General features: G+C 45.1%; 1 protein-coding gene across 1 annotated transcript in view; it reads right to left on the bottom strand.

The window, feature by feature from the left end:
* Myh16 (myosin heavy chain 16) overlaps nt 1-15,571 on the bottom strand; it is a 59,131-nt gene that overhangs the window by 9,705 nt on the left and 33,855 nt on the right. Inside the window, exons 26-37 of the mRNA XM_078023727.1 lie at nt 14,456-14,546; nt 13,996-14,052; nt 13,271-13,357; nt 11,307-11,552; nt 10,168-10,285; nt 8,312-8,439; nt 7,765-7,961; nt 6,670-6,802; nt 5,613-5,829; nt 3,419-3,555; nt 3,225-3,328; nt 540-732 (exon numbers count right to left, since the gene is read on the bottom strand). Of these exons, the coding sequence (XP_077879853.1) occupies nt 540-732; nt 3,225-3,328; nt 3,419-3,555; nt 5,613-5,829; nt 6,670-6,802; nt 7,765-7,961; nt 8,312-8,439; nt 10,168-10,285; nt 11,307-11,552; nt 13,271-13,357; nt 13,996-14,052; nt 14,456-14,546 (1,708 nt within the window). The remainder of the gene's footprint in view (nt 1-539; nt 733-3,224; nt 3,329-3,418; nt 3,556-5,612; nt 5,830-6,669; nt 6,803-7,764; nt 7,962-8,311; nt 8,440-10,167; nt 10,286-11,306; nt 11,553-13,270; nt 13,358-13,995; nt 14,053-14,455; nt 14,547-15,571) is intronic.

Here is a 15,571-nt window from a genome sequence, read left to right as displayed (position 1 = left end):
TGCTTAATATCTATCTGCAGGGATGATTTCTTTCTTGTATACTCTTCTACTACTCATACCTAAAATAGTGCCTGGATGGGCAGGTATCAAATAACAAGTGCTGGATGCATAGATCCAGCTCTGTAAGCTTTAACCACCAGCTTCCATGATGGAGGGTAATAAAAGGGCCTTCGGCTCTATTTGTGTTTCTTTCCTAAGGTGAGTGGTGGGCATTTGAGTGTTCATTATTCCTTATTTTTTCTATGGCTGAAATAGTTTATAAAGTCAAAATGATTTTTAAAATCCAGACAGTCCCAACTTCATGTTCCCTCCTTTCTTCCCATTTTCCAGATGTCCAGAATATGAATTTTGGTGGTGAAGGCCTCCTGTTGGAGAGACAGTTCCCAAGTCTCCTGCTCCCTAGATTGCCAGCCATTTGCATGCTCACTCTCATGCATTTATCCTTGCTGAAGACACATGAAGCTAGCTCCCTGTAAGCCTTCAATCTTGACCAATGATGCTTGCTTTGGGATTAGTCCTTCATCGTTCAGATTGCTTACCTTGATTTGCTGTTGCAGTCTTTTCAGTGTCTTTACAAGTTCACTGTTGTTCTTGTTAGCATGGTCTAGCTGGATTTCCATCTCATTCAGGTCTGTTTCCATCTTCTTCTTGAGCCTAAGTGCCTCTGCCCGGCCCTTGGCCTCTGCCTCCAGGCTGGCCTGCAAGGACTCGATGGCCCGTTGGTGGTTCTTCCTGTAAGTACAAGCAGAGAAGAAGACCTTGGCATACTGTGCCCACTGATCAGTCTGTGCCAAACCTTCCTGGATAAACTGTCTCTGAACATAAGGATGGATATGTCCACCATGTTGTGAGATTAAACAAAACCTTAACACATTTAAATGGGGGAGTACAATGCTTTGGGGAAAGAAAGGGAGGGTCATATTTTCTAACATTTACCATGTGTCTTGTGTGATCTCAATTCATTTACCATGCAAACTAGACCTTCAGGGAAACCCAGGCTCCAAGATACTAAAAGTATGTTAAAGTCCACCCATTTCCCCCTCAATAGAATCATGATTCAAATCCAGAGGCTAAAGTCCTTGGTTTTTCCATTAGAAGATGTGGGCTTTGGCCACACAGTCAGGTTTGCATCTTTCTTTACAAACAATAGTCATGGGGCAAGGAAGTGGCTCAGTGGTTGTACACTAACCCAGCATGTGTAAGGCCCTGAGTTCAATCCCCAGTATCACACCCACACATGCACAACAAAACTATTAATTGGTGGTATTTAATGTGTATAACCAATAAACATTAAAAAAAATTTTTTTTTTAGTTATCGGCGGACACAACATCTTTTGTTTGTATGTGGTGCTGGGGATCGAACCTGGGCCGCACGTATGCCAGGAGAGCGCGCTACTACTTGAGCCACATCCCCAGTCCAATAAATATTTTTATTGTAATCAACTCAAATATTTCTATAAAACCTTCATATAAGTCTCATTAATCTCCTTTTATAGGAGGAGACAGAAGAAGTAATTGAGGTGTTCAATAAATGTTGAATCACAGAAAGTAAGTGGTTAGAATGTAAAGATTCTGTCACCTCCCTTTTTAGATCCCCAACCTGTGGGCTTTCAGTTTCCAGATATGGGACACAATATCAAGACATTTGCAAGAGTGAAAAAAATAGTGAGTTAAAAAAAATAAATACAGAAAAAACTACAAAATATTGTTGAAAAATTAAATAATTGGAAAGATATATATGTTCATGGATCAAAAGACTTACTATTGTTAGGAGGCAATAAAATTATAGGGTTCATACTTTCTAATTTCAAAGCTTATTACAAAATAATAGTAAGACAGTACAGTCCTGTTATAAGGATAAACATATACACAAGTGGAATAGAATTTAAAATCTAGAAATAAACTCACACTTAAGGTCAATTCTTTTTCAAGAAGGATTCCAGGACCATTCAATGGTGAGAGAAGTCTTTTAAAAAAATTGTGGTGGCATAACAGGACATCCACATGTAAGGAATGAAGTTGGATCCCTACCTCAAACCATATTAAAAAATGAATTCAAGATGGATCAAAGACTTAATTATAAGACCTAAAACTAAAAGACTCTTTAGAAGAAGATATAGGCATAAATCTTTGTGACTGAATTAGGCAATGGGTCTTTAAATATAACCCTTAAAGCACAAGTGACCTAAGAAAAAAATAGATTACTTGGGCTTTTTCAAAAGTACAAAAACTTCAAAAAAATCACTTTCAAGAAAGTGAAAAGATAAGTTGGACATGGTGGTACACACCTATAATCCCAGTGACCTGAGAGATGAAGGCAGGAAGATCACAAATTCAAGAACAGCTGGAAACTTAGTGAGACCTTATCTCAAGAAAAAAAAAATTTTTTGAAAGGATGGGGGATGTACCTCAACGGTAAAGTGCCTCTGAGATCAATACCCAGTAACAGGAAAAAAAAATGTGAAAAGATAACCCATGGAATGTAAGAAAATATTTGTAAATACATATTTGATAGAGTCTAGTATCCCAAAGACACAAAGAACTCTTTCCTTTTTCTTTTTGGCAGTGCTGGGGATTGAACCCATAGCCTTGTGCATGCTAGGCAAGTACTCTATCAACTGAGCTATATACCCATCCCTAATACAAAGAACTCTTAAAACTCAACAATAAAAGTACAAATAACCCAATTTTTATTTTATTTATTTATTTTTAAATTTTTGGTTCTGAGAATTGAAGCCAGTGGTACTTTGCCACTGAGCTACATTCCAAGCCCTTTAAAAACTTTTTTTTTTTTTAAATTTTAAGACAGGGTCTTAATAAGTGTCCCAGACTGACCTTGAACTTTGAATCCTCCTGCCTCAGCCTCCCACGTTGCTAGCATTATGGGTATTAACCACTGTGCCTGACTCAAATAATCCAATTTTCAAAATGGGAAAAAAATTAGACATTTATCCCCCAAAAGTTATATAAATGGCTAGTAAGCACACAACAGATATGCAGCATTATTAGCCAATGTAGCTAAGCTAGTTTGTTCTTAAAAGTGTTTGTAAACCAGACAGGGCCACCAGTGTAGGGTACCACCATTACTCCCATTTAACAAATGAGGAAACTGAGGTTCACCTAAACTGACCAAGGTCACATTAATAGATGGCAGAGACCCAGATTTTCAGACTTCACTCAGCACCCTGCTTAAAGTCAGCTTCGCACCCAATCAGATCCCATACCTTGTAGCTTCAAATTCCTCTTCTTTCTCATGGATTCGCCGGTCTATGTCAGCTTTAACCTGAGCCAGTTCCAGCTGAATCCGAATCACTTTGCTCTCTTCAACCTACCAGGAATATAACCATCAGTCTTCCTGGCCAAGAAGGTGTGCAGTCCCTGGCCAAGGGTCCAGCCCCAAGTGATACCACATGGTTACCTCCAGGGAAGACTCAGCTTCTTCCAGGGCCACCTGAAGTTCTTCCTTCTCAATCTCCAGTTTTTTCTTCAACTTCTGTAACTCATGCACACTCCGCCCTCCTTCACCCAGCTGATCAATGAGCTCCTTTATCTCCTCTGAGAAAGGAATATTCATGTGAATGAGGTAAACGAAGATCATTAGAATCCAGGGTCCTGGCATCACGCAGGTGAGAAGCAGATAATCCTAGCATCTTGGAATCAAAGAAAGGGCAATTTTCTTCACATCACAGACTCATGGAATATCAGGGTTTGGACACTGTAGAACATTGGATTCAATGTTTTACAGATGAGGAGTCAAGGCCCAGGGGACTCCCCCTGCCAAGGCTTATTAGTCCTACACACTAGGTCTTCCTTTCTCAGAGTCCTACCTGGTGCTCAAAACCAACTTACAAAAAACCCACTGGGGAGTACTAGAGCCTTTTCCATCTCCTTCCCCAGTTGGAGACCCCTCAGTCGCCTACCCAGAGGAACTCCTGGGAACACACTGCACCTTGGGACAGGTAAGATCCAGGCCTATGACCAAAGATGTTCAAGAAATACAACTGTCTTGACTCATCCACAACTCAACTTCTAGCTGATGTCTCCTGGAGTACAGAGAAAGCTCTCTTAATCCATGGTTGGGGTTCTCCATTCCAGGTGGCTTTTGGAGAGGATGTCATCTAAATCTCAGTTGTTGTAGTCCACCTGTGCTGGCATTAATGACAAGTCCGTGGCTCACATAGCCCCATCTTGTATCTCTGGACCCCATGGCTGTTCCCTGAACATCACTGCATTGCCATGGGACCGTGAGGAGCTGTGTGCTGCGTCACAACCTCTCGGCCCCAGCAGGCTGTTCAGCCATTCTCTTCCCTGGCTGCCACCAGACTGGGGCTACTTCTCAAGATTTGGTCGCACATGGGCTTCACCTGCCAATGAGGTACATATTCCTCTGCTCTTAACCCCCAGGTTACCAGGGAGCTTCCTCATCTGTATGTGAGTAAGGGGGTACTGGACCTATTGGCTGAACCAGTGCTTGACCATCACTCCACTCCTACTGATTTTTGCTCTCCTAGCCCAGGCTGCCTTTATTTGGTTCAGCTCCCTAATCCTTACCTCATGTATTTATGATCAAGTCCTTTACTTTTGAGGTTAAGACAATGGAGCCCTTCTAGCTCAAATATATGATTCTCAAGATTCTCTTCTCTAAGCAGATAGATCTCCTAAGAGGGACTCATAGCACCTTGGGCAGGTTTGGGGACCATTGACATCATCTGCCTTTGCCCTCCACTGTAGTGACCCTATATCAGCATGCAATTTAGATACAACTCAAGGAAAAAAGCAGATTGGGGAACCCAAAATTAATCAAGAAATCCTGCAATGACTAGGATTTGTTTTTTGTTGTTCCCTAGAATGAGGGGCCTAAAAGCAGTTCTTTAATATAAAGAGTGACATCTCTTACACAATTGGGTTTGTTAGAAATGTGTGCCTATGACAAACATACACATACACACACACACAAATAATGACTCAGTCAAATCTTTATATGTCAAAATGATTTGCAAAAGACAGCCAACATTTTAAAAGCAATATCTAATGGAATGGAATTCTAACCTGAGGGTCCTATATTTCATAAATGTATATGAGGCTGGGGTTGTAGTTCAGTGGTAGAGTATTTGCCTAGCATATGCAAGACCTTGGGTTTGACTCCCAGCACATGTTCTCTCTCTCTCTCTCTCTCTCTCTCTCTCTCTCTCTCTCTCTCTCTCTCTCTCTCTCACACACACACACACACACACACACATATGTATGTTTACATATGATACATGTAAGGGCTCAAAACATAAAATCTTTTGAGCTCTTATTTGTGTCAGCTGCTCTTTGGAGTTAAGAATTCATACATTTATTTTATTCTATTGTGACAACCTCACAATGAAGTAGTATTATTTCTTTATTTTATTAATGAGGAAACCAAAGCACAGAAAGCTTACGTGATTCTCCTAAAGTTACATTCTCAAGTTCCTCTAGAAAGTATTTGCTAGCCAATCAACAATACACTTATTAGGCACCTACAATGTGCCAGACCTGTGTTCAAGCCAATGATGTACACAGGAGGAAGGGGCTCTGGCTGTCCCCATCCCTGCAGGCCCACCCGCTCTGCCCACCCTCAGACTTACCCTGCAGTGTCTTATTCTCTTTCTTCACTGACTCAAGGTGCTCCAGGGACTCCTCATAGGCGGTCTTGATCTTGAAGCTCTCTGTCATGTACATGCGGCACTCCTTCTGTGAGCTGTCCACCTCCACCTGCAGCTCCTCACACTTTTGCTGCCACTCGGCCAGCATCTTGTCAAACACTCGCTGCTTCTTGTCCAGGGCAGCTGCTGCAGCATTGGCCTGGGGCAAGGTGGAGATGGTTTAGGACCTTTCTCTGGAGCCTCTCGTGGATGTGAGCTTCCTAGTAGCCACTGGAAATGGCCACATTTTCTGAACCAATTGCACGTGGTCCAGCTGGCATGCTTCAAGGTCCTTTTTAGACCAAGATAAGGGAGGTGTGTACTAATGGAAATCTAATTTAATTCAGCTCAAGACAGCAGATCAGCATGAACCCAGAATGCAAAATGAAATAGTTAGCTACACAAGGTATGCAGGATATGGTTTGCATAAGAAGGAAGAAGAAAGGGGTATTATGTAATCTTGGGGACAAATCTGACCTTTCTCTTGGACCTATCTATCTAATACAGTCAGTCCTCCTTACCTTTGGGTTCTATGTCTGCAGATTCAACCTATCATGAATCAAAAATATTTGAAAAAAAAATTGCACCTGTACCAGATACTTTTTTTGTCATTATTCCCTAAAACAATATAACAACTGTTTACATAGCATTTGCATTGCATCTGTTATGATAAGTAATCTAGAGAGGATGTGCAAATGCTATGTCATTTTAAGTAAGGTATTTGAGTACCCACAGATTTGGGTATCCTCTGAGGTCCTGGAACCAAGCCGAGGGAAAATGCTGTGGCTTATTGAGTGTTAGAACCTCAGGTCTCAGTTTATAAACAGGTACTCCAACAGGAGCTGTGTCCAGTGCACTACTGAAGACAGGATCTGTGTTCCACCCTCTTGGGCCATGAGTTTCTTCCCGATACCCCCAGACATGTGGCAGTCTTGCCCCAATACTGCTATGGGCCACTTGCCCAGTAAACATGCAGCCTTTGAGCGTTTGACCCTCTAACCTTCTCCAAATCGATGGTGAGGTCCTCGACTTCTGCCTGGAGTCTCTGTTTATTTTTCTCAAGGGAGGCAGCCCGGGCCTGGGCAGCTTCAGCTGCCTCTTCTGCTTCCTGGAGCCTGGCAGCCAGCTTTCTCCTGTGGATGAGGGACAGAGGTGCCATCAAGGAAACCTAGGAGCCCACAGGCATGGCCTCACATTGTTGGGGGCAGGGTTGTATGGCACTGAGTTCTGGTGTCAATGTGGGAAGAGATGCAGATGTGGAGGAGTGTTTAGAGGAGAGCGGTTACTGTCCATTCACTTCTTCATTCAACAGATATTTTTTTTTGTCCCTATTTTGTTCTGAGAATATGCAATCCAGACCAAGATCCCTGCCCTCATGAAACTTTTGCAATGTTATATCACACATAGAACTTGAGTGCTATAGAGAGGAATAAAGCAGGAAAGGGGAAGATAGAAGGTGAGGGGTGACTACGATTTTTAAATGAGATGTCAGGAGAGGCTCTTTGAGAAGAGGATAGAGGAGCAAAGACCTCAAGAAAGGGAGCTGGGACCCTGGGAGTTCCTGGGGAGAGGGTTTCAGGCAGAGATGGATGCTTAGGTATTGAGATTTGGTTTAGCCCAGGCTGTTAAGCATGGTATCCACTTCTCTACTCAGTAAATAAGGAAGAAAATTCAAAGGAATTGAGGACATTTGCTACCAAGCTGGTGAGCCCACAGAGGGGAAACCTTTGCCATTGAGTCCTTCCAACATCAGCCCAGCCCACTGGATGGGAGCGTGCATTTAGCAAGGCCCGAGATGCTTGAGCACCTTGAGTCCTGCCTGAAACTAGAGCCCTGGTTCCTGAAGCCCCTGCAGGCAACCTGGATGCATCAAAGCAGAGATAGTCCTGATTACAGGTGAACCCTGAGGACTGGCAGTGCATGCAGCAGATAGCCCACCGAGAGCATAGACGGGCTCCTTTGTCCAGACACTGTCCTCCCTTTCCAGGAGCCCATGGACTTCCTTCTCCTGGGCTTGGCACTGTCCTCAGCAGTGACAGGACACGAGCCACCACACCCAGCCCTCCTGGCTCTCCCATCCCAGGCTGATGCTCACTTGGTCTCCTCCAGCTCCTCAGTCCTCTGGATGGCATCAGTCTCATATTTGGTCCTCCAGGTGGTCACCTCAGTGTTGAGTTTGGACACGAGGCGCTGCAGCTCCGACTTGCCTCCCTGCTCTTCCTCCAGCTGCTCCTTCAGCAGGTCCAGGTCATGCTTAGTGTTGGCCAGACTCACTACGGCTGTGCTGCGAGACTGTGGGGATGATGCGGGGATGAGCCTATCACTGCCCCTGGGGGGCCAGTGTAGGCTCCATGGCCGTCACTCTACGTAACATTGCATTCACAGTGACTGCAGAGAGAGGGCGGGAAAGACACATGATCCCACAGCAAAAGCCACCAGGGCTTTATTTTCCTTCTTCTAATTATTGTCCCTGAGGATATGTAATCTCATTTAGTTGTACACATCACATATTGTAGTTTTGTAGTTAAATTTTTCACTTGCTATTGTGTAAAATGTTCTTTGTGTTCCTTCTGCATCTTCATAACCTATAACTTTCTTTAAGGAAGTAGTTCTGTCACTACTAACCCAACCCCTCAACAAACCTTTGACTCTTCATCCAGCTGTCTCTTATAATCATCCACTTGGGACGTCAGAGATGTTTTTATCCGTAGGATTTGATTGAGTCGGCTCTGCGATTCTTCATATTCTCTGCTCAGTTCACTATTTTCCGCTGGGTGAGAAAGGAATGGGAGAAATAATGGATGAAAAACTGGTAAATTTGTTCCTCAACCAGATCTGAAGTCTCCTAAGGCATTGCTGCTCAAGTGCCCAACAAACATGGCAGCTTGGCCAACTGAACCAGAATGGGGAGCACAGAGAAGCACCATGCCAGTCGCCAATATCTAAGGGACTAGTCCCCAGGTCTGTCTGATAGGAGATACAGCAAAGGAATTTGGTGAAAACAGCAAAACGGAGTATTTAGTTTTTACCATGTACTCATCACTGTCCTATAACCTACTCTCCCATCATTTGTGGAATGACTACGGAGTCAGAGACCAAGAAGTTCATGAGATAAAGAGAAGTATTTCTAGTTCTATTCTGTAACTCACTTCATCTCACTTTTCTTATTAATCAAATGGAAGTATTTATTTTGAAAAGTATCCAGGCTGGATATGGTGATGCACACTTGGAATCTCAGTGAGTTGAGAGGCTGAGGCAGGAGGATCATAAGTGTAAGGCCAACCTGGGCAACTTAGGGACACCCTGTCTCAAAATTCAATAAAAAAGGGCTGGTGATGTAGATCAGTGGTTGAGTGCTTGCCTACCATGTGTGAGGCCCTGGATTCAATCCCCAGGACTGTATAAAAAATGTTCAGAATACGGGAAATAAGGTCAAAAAAGATCTTCAAGTTCTCTTGATGTCCCACTGGAGCACAATTTAACAAGCCCACTGAGGGGGACTTAGTGTTTTATCCGGGCAGTACAGGGTCTCATATATGCTAGGAAAATGTTCTCCCACATTCCCAGCCCTCCTTTTTTTGTTTTGACTTTGAGACAAGGTCTTGTGAAGTTGCCTGGGTTGGCCTCAAACTTGCTATCCTTCTGCATCAGCCTCCTGACTCACTGGGATTACAGGCATGCAGCCCAAACTCGGCCCCAGCTCTTTTAAAAATTTTATTTTGAGACAGGGGTTTGCTGAGTTGCCCAGGCTGGCCTTGAACTTGCAATCCTCCTAGCTGAGATTACAGGTGTATGCCATGGTATTGGGCAGAAAGATTTAGTTCTTTAAGGAAATTCACCTTCATTTGACTTACTGTTTAACCTCGATTGGAATGCAGCCTCTGCAAAGTTAGATGTTAATTTGTATATTGATAAACTGAAAATCATTTTTGTCATAGAGATGCAAAGGATTTCTTCTGATAGAGAAGAAAACAAAACTAAACAATCCCAGAGGCCTACAGTATTATTATCCTATAGGACATTAACCTTTTTACATCTAATTCAGCAAATTTATTTTAGCATCTCTTTCTCAGTTGACGACATAAATCTCTGCTCTTCAAAGTGGCATTTTTCTGATTGTTTCAATAATGAGTTAAATAAATCCTTGACACATGTTCACTTTATACTAGTATGTGGACCCTGTTTTAAGTGTTTGAGAATTGTATTTCATCAATATTAATGTTCCTCTTGCTGCTGTCACTGGGTAAGTGAAAGAGCAGATAGGAAAAGGCTTTAAATAATGTCCCCTGGTTTACATTGTAAAGACGTTACCTGGAATACTCAGCAGGTAGGAACGAAATCTCCTGTCTCATCCTACACAAGGAGATTGGATATGAATTTTCCAAAGCCAAGAAGGCTCAGGGGAGAGGACCGGGCATTTTTCTTTCTGTCCCCTTGAGGATTCCAATTTCTTTCCATGCACAGCTCCTTTGGGAGCTGCAGGGAAAAGCACGCTCACCTTGGAGGCGGGTCCTAATGGCATTGATTTCTGCCTGGTTCCTTTCTAGCTCGGCCACCTTGGCGTTGGCTTCTGATAAGCTGTCTTCCAGCTTTCGGACATGGGCTTCAGCGTTCAGCTGCTCAGAAACAATGAACTCAGTGGAGAAGAGTCCCCTGCTTCCCCCTGGACTTTTGCCCTCTGTCATGTTTCTCCTGCATGGCCTCCCAGGCCACCTGCCTGATACTCAAAGAATGTCCTATTTCTATCAAATGGGGATAGAAAATTGCCATTTTCTACCAACCTAACCCCAGAGCCCTTTGGGGGGGGGGGCACACAGCTGCTCCCTCCCTGGTTCATTTCCCTTTCCTAGCTCCTCTGGACTCCTGCGGACCAGAGCCAATAAGAAAGAGCAGTGGGCTGACTTAAGGGAAAACACTGGCATTAACTCCAGGTCGGTAGGTGAAACGGGTACTAGAAAGACACCTTGTGAGCGTCTGAGATTTAGAGACAGTGTAGTTGCCTGGGACAAGGTCTCCTGGGGTATCATCTTTGCTTATCTTCAGAGCCCTGTCTCTCTGGTGTCACAAGAGGGTTGCTTACATGGTAGATGCTCAATAAACACATTGAATGGCTTATTTCACTTTATTTCTTATTTTGCCTTTGAATTGTGACAATGTAAGTATTTGTCTTATTACTTCTACTAGTCTCCAATTCCTTGAGAACATAGTAATACTAATGTAATAAAAATTGTACTAGTACATTTTTTTTTCTTTTCTTTTTAGTATGGTACTGGGGATAGAACTCAGGGGTACTCAGTCACTGAGCCAAATCCCCACCCTATTTTGTATTTTATTTAGAGACAGGGCCTCACTGAGTTGCTGAGTGCCTCACTTTTTGCTGAGGCTGGCTTTGAACTCTGCGATCCTCCTGCCTCAGCCTCCCGAACGGCTTGGATTACAGGCAAGCACCACAGCACCCAGCATACTAGCACATTTCTTAGTACCAGGCACTAATATAGCCCCATGAGGTAGAAATTGTTGTTATCATCCCACTTTACAACTTGGCCAAGGTTAAACACCATCTGGGGGCTCTGTGATCAGTGTCCCTCCACAGCATCCCCAAGTGAAGGGGTACCTCTGGGAGGGGGCCTCCCTCACCTTAGACTTCTGTATGGTCTCCACACTGGCATTGAGGTCATCGATCTCAGCCTTCATGACTTGCTTGTCCTTCTCCAGCTTGGCCTTGACCCTCTGCAGGCTCTCCACATGCTCCGTCAGCTCAGCCATGGAGTCCGTGTGTTTCTTGCGCAGCGTGGAGGCTGTCGCCTCGCTTTGCAAGGCCGCCTCCTCCAGCTCCCGCCTCAGCTTTAGCAGCTCAGCCTCTCGCTTTCGGTTCTGCTCAATCTGGTGTCAGAAGAGGAGGAGAACTTAGCAGAACTGTCCTGGCCACTGTCCATCTGCTTCTCAGTCCCCTGATATTCCTACACCCCACTAGAGGAAACTCCTGGTGGAAATGTCAGTCCTTAGCCTCTCCAGGGTTGCTCTGAGGATTTGTGTAGACAGTGTTGTGTGTTTGCGTTTCACACAAAGATAGATTCAAAACCTAACCCTAGGAACCTCTGAATGTGCACTTATGTGGGAATAGGCTCTTTTCAGACGTATTAGTTAAGGTGTCATATTGGATTGCAGGAGGTTCTAATTCCTTTTAAGAAGCGGGAGAGAGGGCTGGGGATGTGGCTCAAGCGGTAGCGCGCTTGCCTGGCATGCGCGAGGCGCTGGGTTCGATCCTCAACACCACATACAAATAAAATAAAGATGTTGTGTCCACCGGAAACTAAAAAATAAATATTAAAAAAAAAATTCTTTCTCTCTTTAAAAAAAAAAAAAAGAAGCGGGAGATTTGGACCAGAGGGACATAGGGAAGGAGGCCACGAGATGACAGAGGCGGATTGTAGTGATGCATCCTCTCAGGTGCACCAAGCACAGCAGGCTGGTCTATGTGTGTGTGTGTGGGGGGGGTGGGGGGTGGGGAAACAGATTATCCCCAGAGCTTCCAGAAGGAACCAGCCCTGATTTTAGGCTTCTGGTCTCCTAACTGTAAGAGAATTCATTTCTGTGGTTTTAAACCAACCAGTTGTAATCCTTTGTCACAGCAGCCCTAGGAGACTAACAAAGACTGAACTTGACTGTTTCTCCCCTTCACCTCTGTGTAACTTCTAGAGCTTTCCCCACTCCAAGTGCAGACCATAGCCAGGGGCATCAGAATTGCCTAGGAACTCGTGGGAAATGGGAACTAGAATCTATGGAACGAGAATCTACATTTGAATGAGATTCCAGTGATCCACGTGCCTCAGAGTTGGAGGAGCTCTGATCTTGACTAGTGTTCCTGGGTGCTGGTTATTCCTCATCTACCCAACTTCTGCGTTCATTCTCTACCCAGACCCCTCAGCATCTACCCCCCCACCAGACAGCCCTTCCTCCCTGGGTCCTGCTTCCAAGGGTCCCATAACCCTGCTTCTTGCCATCTCTTTGGAGAAGAAAAGGGCCGCTGTTGCTAGTGTTGGGACCTCAGCACCCTATTGTTCTCTTAACCTTTCCCTACAGTGGTAGAAGTATCCCTTCATCAATGCCAGGTCAATCAAGCATCTAAGATGATTTTTGTTTCCTACAGGTTGAAACATGGCTGGGCACAGCTAGGCACCAGTTCTGAGCATGCACCCTCCCTTACAGAGGACTTGGCTAGGCTGGTGAGGAAGTGGACTCAGAGTCTAGAATAACAGGGAGCGTGTGCTCAATCCTCCAGTGATGGTGAAGCACAATGGTGTGTGGTCTCCTGGTCTGTTGACCTCAGTATAACTGTACTTTCTTGATAAATGCACTGTATTAAAAACATCTGCTCTCTGCATCCAGTCCATATCCTGCTTCCATAAATACCACCACAAGTAGATGGAACCAGGGGCTCTCATGCTTGCCCTTTGTTATCAATTAATTGGTTTCTTCTCAAGTTAGTCCAAGAAATTCAGCAAGAACTGATTTTTATCCCCTGGCTCAGAGTCCAGTGCTTTTACTCCCTGTAGGCAAGCAGGTAGGGCTGGGGTTCCTAGGCCCCCAGATATGGATACCTGAGCAGTTGTGGCTCCACCAGCCTCCTCCAGCCTGTCGCTGAGGTCTTCAAGGTCCCGGGACAGGTCACTACGTTGTTTCTCCACCTAGGGTGAGAGTCAGTGGTGCTGCTGAGACCCACCCAGAGCTCCTCTCCCCAAGCAAAGAGTGCAATCATGTGTGAAAGCCTGGGTTCTGCTCTTGGGGGGCCCTGCACCCTGCCTGCCCTCCCACATGTTCATCCTCCCCACCCTGAGTGGGCATTAGGACCCATCCCACTTCCAGCCAGTTTGGCTGAACTTAGAGTTTAGGCGCCTTTTGATCCTGGCCTCAGCCCCTTTGCAGGATTCCCACCCCAAGCCTCCATCCTTTTTGTTCTCCTTAACACATGCTTCCTCCTTCTACATCTTTGTACCTGTGAAAACAGGTGCGATTTTATTCCCTTTGCTTATACATTCATCCTGCATCAGCCTGGTGAATCCAATCTTTGCAGTCAAATGTTTCCTGCTTCAAATGTCCCAGGCAGAACCAGCCTCTGGACCACACACAGCACCTTTGTATTTCATGTCATCTTACACGTGGCTCTATAGCACAGTGCCTGGCACGTACTAGGTGCTCAAGAGACAACTGGTCTTGATGCCTGCCCACCCAGTTGGCTTCCTGGGCAAGAGTTTTTACTCTTGGTTGGATGTGTGGTTGGCACTGGGTCCTTTGACTCGGGAAGATGTCAAAGGACTTCATTTACCTTGGCTCGCATTGCCCTCTCGGCCTCCAACTCTTCCTCCAATTCCTCAATTCGGGCCTAGAAGACACACAGTGAGACAGATAAGGGTGGTGATGGTGTAGAGGGTGGGCGGGTTAGAAGTTAACTAATGGGAATGGGAAATAGGGACAAGAGCATACGATGGCCATTGTCCAAAGCAGAGAGAAGCAGGGCACAGGGGGCAAGTGGAAAGGCCCCAGGACAGGAGGGAGCCTGGCATATTTAAGACCCAGGGAGGAGCTGGCATGGCTGGACAGGGTGGCAGGGAATGGTAGGTGGCAAGATCCAGGAGGATTTGACTCTGAGTGAGGTAATAGGAGTTGAATTCCAAGGATTTCATGGCAGTCTTGATCCTCAAGAAACCTCCTTAGCTGATGTGAACAGAGAGTGCAGAGAGGTGCATTTCAAACAGAGAGCTCAGACTTCTGGGTCCTGGACATACCTGATGTTCCTTTAGCTTCCGCTGCAGTGTGGAATTCAGAGATTGCTCATCCTCATATTTAGAGTTGACAGAATTTATTTCCATATCCCTCCTGCAAGGGAAGGTTTGCTCTCCTGAGGAAAGCTATTGAGGGAATGGGACCTGGGCTGCCAGAGGAGGGCTTGGACAGCTGAAGCTACTCCTCTCTCAACTTTTGGCCTTCAGTGTCACCCAATGGAGGAGTTAGACCTCAGAATCTGCTCACTCACTCACCCATTCACACATTATTATTGCCACATATGTTTATTGAGCATCTATTATACCAGATGTTGTTTGGGGCTCTAGGGACACAGTGAACAAAAGAGACAGAAATCACAGCTCTGGTGTAGCTTGCATTTGAGAGGCTCCAGAACCACAGTGATGCTTTGCCTTTTTAGGGAAAACTGTTCCTTAAGAACTTTCCATAAAGTGCTCAGATGTGTGAGCTGCATGTGAGAACCAGGATGCCTGGGATTGAGTGGATGAGGAACGTGGGCAGGGCCTCGTGCACCTCCTGGGTATGCCACAGGGGAAATGTGCCAAGATACAGATTTAGCTGACATGCTCCTCTCTCTGGTGCTTTAAAGTTACTTTATCAAATGTACTTCCAAGATACAGTCTCCAAATTCTGCTCCCTAAAATCTTTCACCATCTAACTCTACATTTTCTTCCCTTTGGATACTTACTTGGTTCAGGTTCTTGCCTGGACTATTGCAGTAGCTTCATACTTTTCTTCCTCCTTCCAGATTTTCTCTACTCCACCTGTCCTCTATGTTAACATCAGAGTGATATTGATAAAACACTCTCTTGACTCCTTGCTATCCTCAAGAGCAAGCTCACTGGTATCCATGGAAACTCCTGGGCCTGCCTACTCCTTGGTTTCCCCAGGGAAGTGGTTCTAGTCTCTTTTCCTGTTCCCAAGAAGCACTTATGGTGAGAGTTTGGGAGCTCCCTGCAGTCAGGGCAGTACCTACTCCTTTGCCTGTCCTCCATGCTGGGCCCAGAGCCTGCACGTGGCAGGTGCTTGGGACATGCATTCATATGCACGAGGCCCTTGAACAGTGCCTGGCACAGAGGAGATGAATGCCTGCGTAGGCG

Source organism: Ictidomys tridecemlineatus, chromosome 10 (assembly GCF_052094955.1).
Source record: "Ictidomys tridecemlineatus isolate mIctTri1 chromosome 10, mIctTri1.hap1, whole genome shotgun sequence".
NCBI lineage: Eukaryota > Metazoa > Chordata > Mammalia > Rodentia > Sciuridae > Ictidomys > Ictidomys tridecemlineatus.
Note: the sequence above shows the minus strand (reverse complement) of the source record. Positions and strands in the feature narration are given on the sequence as shown.